Source organism: Struthio camelus, chromosome 1 (genome assembly GCF_040807025.1).
Source record: "Struthio camelus isolate bStrCam1 chromosome 1, bStrCam1.hap1, whole genome shotgun sequence".
Lineage (NCBI taxonomy): Eukaryota > Metazoa > Chordata > Aves > Struthioniformes > Struthionidae > Struthio > Struthio camelus.
In genome coordinates this window covers 121,094,250-121,106,270 of record NC_090942.1, presented here as the reverse complement: position 1 = coordinate 121,106,270, position 12,021 = coordinate 121,094,250, and the positions used below count along the sequence as shown (strand labels likewise).

The 12,021-nt window shown below is 40.5% G+C and overlaps 1 protein-coding gene across 1 annotated transcript in view; it reads left to right on the top strand.

The window, feature by feature from the left end:
* The first annotated feature begins 362 nt into the window (after nucleotides 1-362).
* The window catches only part of RCAN1 (regulator of calcineurin 1), a 45,056-nt gene continuing 33,397 nt past the window's right edge, over nucleotides 363-12,021 (top strand). Inside the window, exon 1 of the mRNA XM_068913314.1 lies at nucleotides 363-637. Within this exon, the coding sequence (XP_068769415.1) occupies nucleotides 383-637 (255 nt within the window). The 5' untranslated portion in view covers nucleotides 363-382. The remainder of the gene's footprint in view (nucleotides 638-12,021) is intronic.

Sequence of the window (12,021 nt, the reverse complement as noted above, 5' to 3'; positions counted from 1 at the left end):
GGCCCACCACACGAGGAGGGGGGCCCTGCGGCTCCCCCGCACCACGCCGCAGGGCGAGGACGGCTCGCCCAGTGCCCTCACTCAAGATGGCGGAAGCGGCGCCTCGCTCGGGTCCGCCACCTGTTGCCGTGGCGGCGGCGGCCTCCCATTGGCTCCCCGGGTGCGCGCGCGAGGAGGGGGGGTGGCGGGGGGGATAAGAAGGAGACGGTTAAACCCGCGCGGGCGTTAAAGAAAGAAAAGCGAGCGGGGTGGGGGGGGGGGGGGGCAGCGGAATACAACGGCCGCCGTCGCCAGGCGCTCAACGGCGTCTCAACCGCGGCCGCGCGCGCGCGCCTCCGCCGGGCCCCGCCCCGCCCCGCGGGGGCTCCGCTCGCCCCCGGCCATGGAGAGCGGCGGCGGGAGGGGCCCGGCGGGGCAGGAGGAGCCGCCGCGCCAGCAGCAGCAGGCGCCGCCGCCGCCGCTTGGGGAAGGAAGCGAGGAGGAGGAGGACGGGGAGGCGGAGGCGCTGCCGTCCGCGGCCGAGTCGGACTGGAGCTTCCTTGACCGCGAGATGGAGGCGGTGGCGCTGCAGGACCTGCCCACCGCCACCATCGCCTGCAACCTGGACCCGCGCGTCTTCCAGGACGGCCCGTGCCGGGTGAGAGCGGCGAGCGGGGCGGCGGCAGGGGCAGGGGCAGGGGCAGGGTCCGCCCCACGCGGGGGGACCGCTCTGGGCCGTGGCTCGGCTCCCTCTGCTGGCGAGCAGCCGCCGACGCTGTTCCCCCGGGCTCGGCTCGGCCGGTTCTCACCCGCCCGGGCCGCTGCTTCGTCGCCGCCGCCGTCTCCTCGGGCTCCTGTGGCGGGGGCTGGCGCTGCGGGCCGGCGCCGTGCGGCTCGGCACGCCCTCGCCTCAGGCTCGGCGGGCGCCTCGGCCTCCCCCAGCGCCCCCTCCGTCAGCAGGGGGGAGGCCGAGGGGAGGGCAGGGGCTCTGCCTCCCCGCCCGCTGCCCTGAGGTGAAGCGAGTGCGGAGGGGACGGTGGTTTTATGCCTGTCGGCTGGCCCAAGTCTTTCTGCAGCTGCCGGGCCTCTCGTTTGATCCCAGGGGCCCGGTCTGAGGTTAACCCGCAGGTTAGGGCAATTAAGCCCCTAGAGGAGAAGGGGGAAAAAACCTGCCTCTGACCTGTTTGTATTCTGCTTAGAGCATTGCAGTTACTGCAGAAGTTTGGGCATGCACCTGAAGGCATTTGGCAGGGTACAAGGCAGAAGGCAGCGTTTGGAGACCTGGGAGCATGCAAGGCAGACAGCTAGTAGGCAGGGAGCTGACAGGGTGCAGAACCTTTCTGTGTGCAAGCAAATGAGGTGCCATTGGCGTGAGTTCCCACCGTTTGTTTGGATACCCTAGAGACTGTCTTATTGACAGTAGCGATAACTTCCAGTTCCTTGCTGGTACAGATAGGAGCACAGGGAGGCATTTACATGCCAATTTAAAGTGGCTGAGTATTACACAGGTCTGTAGTGCTTCTCTGAGGGGAGAGGCTCTTCGTTTAAAATACTGTTCCAGAGCAGAGAAAGGTGATAGTGGCTGTCAGAGGAATTAAATAATTCTATAAATTGAAGTAAGTTGCAGCTGTAGATGCAATAAATGAATATTTCAGAATTACTCCTCTTAATGTTATTTTTTGGCTGTCTTGAGGTGAGAGGAATTCAAATCAAGCTTAATTTTGTACTCTTCACTTCCTTGTCTTACCCTAGTCAACAAATAAAAGAATGAATGAAATTTAATTTTTCCCTTGGTTTTATGTTTGGTTTTGCTCTCAGGCTCTTATTTTTCTAATGAGTTTGGTACTGAAGGGGATATTCTGTTTTTAAACAGATTTAGATTAATGAAATGGACTTGAAAAAATAGGCAATACTCGTTTAGAATCCTATTAAATAATTGGCTATCTCCTTGTGAAAAACAATTTGGAATTGTTACAGAAGTAGTCCAACAGCTGAACTATGCTAACAGTCCATTATAGTGCTTTCAGAATGAGCTGGATATTTGAATACAATGTAGCCGCATCTTGTGTTACTTTTTAAGGTTACGTCATTTTTTAAGAGCAATATACTCTTGTATCACTCTTGTGTGATACTCTTGTATCACACGGGGTACCTGCTGGTGTGGTGGGATTGGCACCTTTACTAGCATTTACCCTCTTTACTTTAATTCAAGATCATTCCAAATGTTCTCAGGGTTGGTTTGTTTGTTTGTTTTTTGAGGAAAATATCTAAAATCACTTCTATGTAAAATCATCAATAGCATGTAGAGGTAGTATTTTCTCAGATGGATTCTGCAAGGTTGAAGTGTGTGTTCTGAAACAGCAATTAGATGGATGACAAACTAGAGGCATAATCCCTTGCATGACTAGGGAGTATCTAAAGCCTTGAACCATTTTGTGTCTTTCTAGCCTTCATTCCAAGGAATCTTTGTCTCCAGACTCCTAATTTAGATCAAAGCAAACTCTTACTTATATTTCTTAAAACTTTTTTTTTTTTCATTGTAGTTTTAAACTGCTTATTTTTCTTACCAAGAGTGGCATCAGGAAGGAATACAGATTGCTTAAAATAATAAAATAACTGGAGATTCAGCATAAACTGTCTCATTCTAACCATGGATAACAGTATATATAGTTTTCAGAGCATCGTTTTTGCTTTTAAAATGGTGTTTTATAAATGTGCTGGGTATGCATGGACTTTTAATAGATTTGAAAAATGCTTAGATCTTGCTATTATCGGTCTCGGCCGTTTAAATAAATAACTTAGCTTCAATTAATGCAGTTAAAGAGATGGCAACAGCAAACTCCTTAAAACTGAAAATGTACCCCTGCTCTGCAGGAAAACAGTAGATTTCTTGGACTGGATACAATTTTAACATGTTCTGTTAACATGTCAAGCAGTTGTAAAGAGACAGAAATGTGCTGTGTATTCAATGAAACAAAGGAAGAAGTTCCACTTAAAACATGCAGAAAATACGCAAAGCTTCAATAAAGCAATAGTTTTCATGCAGCGGGAGTTAGAGAATATTTAATTTTGCTTTCAGATGGAGATCAGGATTATACAGAACAGACATTTCAAACTCTGGAACGCAAACTACTCTTAACTGTATTTGTGAAGATACTTACCTCAGTTCTGGTGTGTAGAGTTGTTTACCACTGTTCAGTTGCGGGAGGTGGGATGAGGCACTAAGGCGGGGTCTCAGTCTGTTTGCATGTGTGAAACATGGGTTCGGGTAATGTTGTTGGACTGTATGAAAAGAATAAAGTTGTATTAAAAAGAGGAAGCAATTTCATTGCTTTCCATGCATGCATCTTGTCTTACTTTAGCAGTCACTGATTCTGGTATCCAAGAAAATTGAGGTGTCTTGATCTTGAGTGACAGCTTACTATCTTGAAATCATTTTCAGATGCTACTAACTTCACAAATCTATACTTGGAATTTTTAAAAATTAATTCTTTAATGCTTGCTTATTTTACTCTAGAGCAGATACAGAAGATCAAGCTTGCTCTTTAATTAGAGTAGCAAACACTTGTGCTTAGCTTTGTTTTTGTGATGATGCGGGAACAGTAAAGGCGTCATAAAATATAACATCACTAGATTTAAGAAAGTATGTATAAATACGCTGTGAGTTTTGATCTGTGCAATGTGTTTCCTTTTGTTTTTGGAACTTCCTAGTTTTTCCAGTATATGTAACACTCTTAAAATACCTGGTCTCCATAGCTGGGTTTTTTCTCTGTAATAGGCCCCTTAATAATCCTGGATTGCCCTATTTGAGGACAGTTGATCCAATCAAAGGTGAGATAGAAGGGCAGCTAAGAGAAAACTGACAACTATTTCTGTTTTGCCCTCCCCCTTCTCAAAAAACAATTTGAATATGTGTGAAACTCCCTTCCTCTGTACCTGGATTTAGGTAGGTATCTAGCTCCAGCACTTCTTTAGATTACTGTTGTCACCAAACTGCATGGGAAGAGATGTTTTTGGAAATTAGAAAACAGCTAGTGTAAGCTCTGTGAGTGGGCAGGTTGTCTTTATAGAATGTGAGAACATTATGTTTTACTGTTCTGCTGGATTTTCAGCTCCCAATTCTCCCAAGTTTCATATGCCATCAATTGGAACAGTCATTTGACCTAGAAGTAGCAGGCAGTGCCACAGTTGATATTTTGAAAGGATAGGTGGCTGGTCCCTGAACAGATGGATGTTTAACATGAAAGCTTATTCGTGTAGGATAGGCACCTATATAGCTTGGAAATAGTTCCAGGGGCTTAACAAAATAGAAAATGATTTCAAATGCACTATTTATTCAGTAAGCATTGTTGTGTTTAAAAAAAAAAGTTTAAATGTGAAGTAGAAATGGCTAAAGCAGATGGTGGAAGTCAAGATGTTGGACTTGAGACTACCTGATGCCTCTGGCTGCAGTATTCTCTCAAAGAGTTATGGTCCCTGCCGTAAGGGTGCTTTCTGTTCTGTTTGCATTGGTCGTTGCTCTTTGTTTAACTCCTTATCTCTGAGTAAGTTTGCCTAGGAGCCATTCAGTATTGTCTCTCACAGCAACAATTATGAATGCATATCTTCCATGCACCAGAAAGTTATCAGGAAAATGTGAGAGATAAATATGGAAATATTTGTTATTTAAGGTCTTAAGAATGTCCTGGATCTTAAAGTCCCAGTGAAGTCACTGGGAATACATGCTGAGGTTAGATATCTAAGATAGAACATCTCAAGAAATTTTATTGGGTTTAGCTGCCACCTTTCCTGAAAGATTTGCACTTATTCTTGTTCCTTTTGTTATCACTACTTGTCCTTGCTGTGAGAAATTTTATCTGCAGAATAAGAAGCTAACGCTTCACAACTGCTAGTTTGGTTATGCTAATATAGTGTGCCCTGCTGACCTCTGTTGACTGACTATATGTACTGTTTTGAATAGAGAATTGCAGGCTAGGGTCTGCTGTCTCACATCAGAATTCATATGAAAGAATTCAAGTATGTGATGACAAAAAGCAATTTCTGCTGAGTTTTGTTGATGGTACAAACCAAGCTGACGCCTCTGGAATCAGCATCAAGTTCAAGTCAGGAACAATAATTTTCTTCTTCCAGTAGGTTCTTTGAAGTCAGCATTTTGACTTCAGAATACATCTTTGAGAAAGTGATTAATCTTTTGTTTTTGCCTTGTTAGACTTCCCCTGTTCTTCTGACAGGGAAACTATTGAAATAAGCACTTATCCAATGAGATTCTTTTTGTGATACTGGTGATACTACAAAGGTGAATTTATATGATCTTAACAATCTCAAAATGAAACATTGGTTGCATGTTCTTCCTCTTTTTTTTTATTGAGATATGCTGATGTTGTAGTTTAGAAATCTGATTTTTTTTTTGACCAGGTTTGCAATAAATTTATTGAAAACAGACCATCCTCTCAAGTAAAATAATAGACCTAGTAAATGAGAGTTTCTCCTCTCCTTTATTCTCAATAATTTCTCCTCTGACTGACTTAAATGCCTCCCAGCTGGCTTTTCAATGTTAATTTTAAAATCTTTCTGAGAATGCTTAAACATTTGTTCTCCCTCTCTCTCTCTCTCTCTCTCTCTGTGTCTCTCTGTCTCTCCCCCTCCCCAAAATACAGTTGGAGGAATTCCTGTAGGTTCTGCATCCTCTTCCCTGTCTTTTCACAACAGTACAAGAAAAGCTGTCTCAGATCTAACAGAAGCTTTATCTGGTCTTCACAGTTGGCTAATTGCCTCGGAAAAGCGTTGTTCCGATTTCCTGAAATGTGTTGTCGTCTTCCCCCAGTTTTTTGGTCATTGTGCTGTTGACTTTGTGCAGGAAGAATCATAATGCTTACTTAGGAAAGCAGTATTTCTTTATACAGCATGCAGATGAGTTTGATCTGTTGCAACTGTATTCCTGCGTACTCATTTTAAAAAAAGTACCTGATTACCAGAGGTAGCAATCACATGTTTGCACACCTCTGTCCTCCTCAATTGGTATTCCATTTTTAATAGACTTTTTTTATGTCAGTAGAGGACACTTTTTTTTTTTTTCTTTTTTTAATAGAACTTACACTGTCAAATGGCAGGTACAGTAGATAATAGGCTTGGTTGTATCTTGTAATCCTGGAGGGATGTGGCATACTTCAGTAATGATTTTAAAGTTCTGAGTGCAGCCACAGGGGGGCTAAATAACTTCATTTATGTCCTGGTAGTCTCCTGCTAAGTAGGTTACCTAGGCCTGTTTTAACTGTCAGGTTTCCATTTCACCTTAACTGTAGACAAGAATACCACTTCTTTCATTTGTGGGGAGCAGAAAAGGAACATAAACCATATCTAGGAAGAATTCAACTGTGGGAGACTGAGGAAAGAAGAAGAGGTGTTGTTTTGGAAAGACTTTTACAATACAGCTGTTCTCCTTAGAATGGTTTGAGTTCCTTAAATTACTTTAAACTGCCTGTAATTGCATTAATCTGCTAAATCTTCTTGCAAGTTACTGCAAACTAATGAACGTAGCATAAAGTTTCTCCTGATTAAGCAAAACTTACATTTGTAGATAGCAGCCTATCGTCAAAAGATATATCACAGTGATAATTTTCCTCCAGAGCTTACTAGCAAAAACTTCATTGAAAGCTGAATTTTTAAAGACATTTAGCTTGATTGTTTTTAAGTGTGTTAGAAGTGTTAGGAGAGTGCCTCACTCATGCTTCTATGTAGTCTTATGTCCTCACATAACCTCCCCTGACGTGCACAAGTAGAACTGCCTTTGAAAGTGTCTGTGATAAAAATCATGAAGGATCATGCTTGTGTTTGAATATTAGGCCTGAAGAAGGTCAGAAATCTCTGTAGTAGTGGTAGCTTTTAATGGCAAATATATTGCATCTTGTTAATGATTATCATAGCTTTAAAAGTCTACCCTTCCTTTACCTGTAGATAGTTTTAATATGGAAAAACTTGTTTGTGAATTGATCTGAAAATAGAGTCATTGTTAAATGACCCATGCTTTCGGAAATTTTTAATTGACTTGCAGCCTCCTGAAATAGTCATGAGATGTTGAATGTATTTTGTATGCCATTAAATATTCAGAGAATTACTTCTACTTTACAGGAAGCTTGTCATACCTCTCATGAGTATTTACAAAACTTTCTTTAAAAATAGTACTTGGGTTTTCTGGTAATCTCTTCCTGTTTCAGTCGCATGTCTCATTAATCTTTTTAATCACACATTTGGTAATCCTCTTATGTCACATGTTTAAAAAATATTATAGAAGCAAACCTCAAGAAAGTGAGTGTTTGTACCTGGTTGTATTTGACCAAAACACTGTTGTCAGTGAAATGTTCCCTTAATGGGAATTTAAACATTCCTTAACAGAATGTTGACTCTTCTATATATATTCTAAGAGTTTCAGTTTTCTCCCCTAACATTTGTCCAAACCATTTTTTGGTGCCAGTTTTTATAATTCTTTCTATGCTACTGCTTTCCAAAAAGGCCAAGGGTTTGATTCTGTTCAAAACCAGATCCCAATGACCGGTTTAATATGTTGAATAGTAAAATGTTTTAAAAAAAAAACAGCCTTCCACTATGAAAATTTTGCCATAGACTAAAATTTCCCAAAGTATTAAGCTCCTGTCCTTTCAGATGATGATGTAAGTGTATTCTGTAACTATTAAAAGGTTAAGGCAGACATCTGAGCGGCTTGAAATCTGGAAGCCATATTAATACAGTACTATGTATGATGTCATCTTCGTTACAGTAGAGCACGATACCATGCTAATGCAGTTTTATGGCTCCTGGGTTGCATCCAGTCTGTAAAGCATACAAGCAACACTTGTTCATATCTCTGCATGTGATAGCAGGTGTGAACTGTTGAGAGTCGCCAGGAGGCAACCTTCTCAGCTTTTTTAGGGACCTTGGAAAAACTTGCGTGTTATGTTCTTAGAAAAAAAGACAGCCTGCTTTATGAAAGATGTGAAGAGTTTTAACATTTTATACTGTATATAGAGTCTATATGAAAACTTCAGCAATAATCCTAAAGATACGAAGTATCCAGGAGTGAAGTGAGAGTATTCCTCACTCTGAAGTCAAGAGCTATACACTGTGCAGACTTAAAGTAAGTAGGAATTATGATACCTGTAGTTTGCTTGGTGACAGTGCTGTCCTCTTTTGTGTGTGTGTGTGTCTTCATTCTTTCTATCCTCCTATATCTTTAACAAGAAAATGGAGTTAAAATATGATTGTTGTTATATGCTTTAGCAAGTACTAAAACTGTATTCAATCTTAAGTTGTCTATTTAGTTTAAGGGTAGTGCCCTCAGTCTTCTCATCTGAGTGATGTTTTCTTGTCTGTGAGCCCAGAACAGGTTTTCTAGTTGGTCTTGCCAGTTTCCATGTAGGACATTGCTTTGGTCCCCATCACAAAGGTGTGATTTGGATAAGTGATCTTTTGAGCTGAATATTCCATTTCTGGAGTAGAAAGGTCCGAAAAAGCTGTACAGCATAAAGATGTTTAATCAAGCATTGCATGGCCACTTTTTTCATACGCTTTTTGGGGGCCCTAAATAGTGATTTGGATGGCTTCCTTTATCTGTCTTTTTCACAGGAAGGATAACCAACACAGGGATAACAGATAATGTCATTAAACAGTAGTAAAAAGCCTGATTCCATGAGGGGATAGAGACTTATTTTCACTTCTGTAGCTCTTTATGCTCAAGGCATTTCAGAGTGCTTTTATTACAAGTATTTGAATATCAGTTGATGTGTTGATAAAACAAGTAAGCTATTAACAGAGAACCCTGATGCTTACCCTCATGCTTTGATTATCTTGTGCGGAGGAGGTATCTGGGGACCTGTTCAGGTTTATAACATGCTTGGATCCTCTCTAGGTCTCCTACTACGTCAGTTGAAAAGAGTGAAATCCTTATTTCTGTGTCCAAAATCCTAGTGCTGGGTAAATCCTTTAAAAAAAAAAAAAAAAAAAAGTACACGGCTAATTCTGTTCCTCAAGAACAAAAAAATCTAAATACTTTCATACTTACATAAATATGATGCAATTTTATTTCTAATATGCTAAGAAAAGTCATACATGGGGTGAAAATAAGAGTTAAAACATTCAGATTTGGCATAGTTGGTTATAAACGGAAACAATGTCAGTAATGCTGCACAGGATAGTTGTTAGGTGGTGTAAAAATGCTTTTTCCAAAATGAATATTGTAAAATGATCGTTAATAACATAGATGATGTAGGTATTAACATAAAGTATTCTCATATGAGCTCATGCTCTAATCGTTAGCCTCAAGTCACTGCAAAAGACCATAAGCAAGATCTATGCTAACAGAGGATTTAGAGCTTTAATCTACCTAGAGAATCCAGTCGAAACTTGGAAGAACTTTGTCTTGTTTCAATTGCTGTTTTCTGGTCACAGCAGCAAGTCCAGGATACATTAAGACAGTGTGGAGTTTCTAGTTCCGGACTCCCTGGTACAAGAGAGAGGATGGAGGTACTGGAGTGAGCCCAGCAAAGGGCCGCAAAGATGATGAAGGGACTGAAGCATCTCATGAGGAGGGGCCGAGAGAGCTAGAACTCTTCAGCCTGGAGAAGAGAAGGCTCGAGGGGGATCTAATCTATGTGTATGAATATCTGATAGGAGAGTGCAAAGAGGATGGGGCCAGACTCTTCTCAGTAGTGCCGCATGACGGGATGAGAGTCAACCTGCAACATGGGAAGTTCTGTCTGAATATAAGAAAACCCTTTTTCACTGTGAGGGTGACTGAGCACTGGAACAGGTTGTCCAGGGGGACTGTGGAGTCTCCTTCCTTGGGGACACTCAAAAGCCATTTGGGTGCAATCCTGGGCAACATATTCTGGGTGACTCAGCTTGAGCAGGGGGGTTGGACTAGATGATATCCAGAGGTGCCTTCCAATCTCAACCATTTGGTGATTCTGTGAGTACCTTTCCTTATGTCTTTTGATGTCTTTTGTAGGAACAAATTGACCTGTTTCCCAGGTGCAGACATGTACATGCCCATGTAAAAAGAAAATATGAAAATAAGAAGTAGAGAGGGTTAGATGTGATACTAATCTGAAACTTATCCCAAACACCTCTCAATAAGATGTTTTAGTATTTGATAGTATAAGCACGAATACTTATGTTCATCAGTAATGACTAAATTTTCCTATGTAGAATAGGTTTAAAATTTAAAAGACTCTTTTCAACAGCAGTCATGCAAAAAGCTGCAGTGTCCAACAGTTTGTCACTGAAAATCTTTATCCAATTGAGCAAGCTTCAGTAAATAATATGTCTATATTCATATTTCTATAAATTTATTTCTATAAATTTATAAATTACATTTATATGTGCAAATGGATAATATTGGGCTTAAATAATATGTTTTTTAGTGTAATAAGTGAAACTTCAAATGAACTGAAAATGTGTTGGTACCCAAAATTTCAAGTTCAGTATGGTACATTGAATAAAAATGTGATCATAATTTGGAGGTTTTTAGAGGTACATATAAATACGTAAAATGTATTTTTAAATGGAAATAAATAATGGCTTGTAATCTTTGTCAGCAGATGGATAGAGAGATTGTTTTTTCGGTTGTTTGGGGGTCTGTTTTGCTTTTTGTTTTAAACGGTATTCTGTCAAAGGTATGGCACCCTCCTCAGATGGGATGTTAAGTAGTTTTAGTTGGGGTTTGTTTTTTTCCCCGCTTGTTCTAAGTACAGCTTGATCCAAAGCCTCACTATACATGCTTCCAAAAAAATATTTTTTAATAGAGGTGCTTCTCAAGTTATTGAGGATAAAGCTTTTGTTGTTGTTGTTGCTATTACTGCAACTAATAGATAATCCAAGAGCTCTTATTCAGATGAGTTGATTTGACACCAATATAACAGGTAAAACTGAAAGCAAAAGAACAGTTTGCAAAGCTTTTAATGTCATCTTCATATTTTTTTTTTAAATGTAAAATATTAGAGAATTCAGAAGCTCTATTTTTCACTGAGTCTTCAGCTTGGTGAAACAAAACTCCCACAACCATGTCATGATGATGTGTGTGTGTGTTTTTTTTTTTTTTGTTTTTTGACTTGATGCAGCTTGAGCAACCTGACTGAGACCCTTTTAAGTAACATAAGGACTTTATCTTGACTACGATAAAAGCCTTCCAGATGCTTCTGGCATAAAATCAACTAGGAATGGCTTTATAATTTGTTATAGGTTTTTCCATTTAGATAGCCAGGAACACCTCCCCCCCTCCCCCCGGAAAGTGTATTTTTAAGTCTGAAGGGATTAATAATACAGTAGAAATTATTATAACCTAGTATTTATGAAGGATTTTCAGACTTGTATAAAAAATACTTGGGCTCCATCAAATCCTGCAAAAAGACTTTGAAGAGTAAAGGACTGTGATACTCTTTGGGAGAGGGAGCAGTGTGGGAGTGAGCTACCTCATGGAATATTTCTAGTCTTATATTTCTCGTAGAACACGTGCTGGAAAAGCATTAGGGAAGCTGAAATCTTCAGCTGTCTTCAGTGAACCTGAAATTGAGTATGAGATCTGAAATATAAATGATTCCCCCCTCCCCCAAAGTAATGCATAATTAAATAGTGGAACTCATTGCCCTAGCACGTTATGGAGGCCAGAAGCCTAATATTAAAAAAAAAAAAAAAAAAAAAAGGTGGGGCTGATTCATGAGTAGTAGTTATCAAACATAGTGGTTGGGGTAACTTGATCTTTCTCAAAATCCATGAAGTGCCATTGCCAGAATATGACGGGAGAAGAGTAGTGTGTTTTTGCCTGGCTTTATTCCTTTTGTCTCTTCCTCCAAGTATTTGCTACTGATTACTGCCAGAGATACTAGAATGATAGTTGTCTTACACACAGTTAATGAAAAAGTCATTTATTACTGCTGCTACTCAAAAGCTGAGCTATCAATAAGCATAATATCTGCACTGAATTTTCTTGATTTAAAAAAAACCCACAAAACAAAAACAAAATTCATTATCCCAAATAAGCTTGATTCTTCA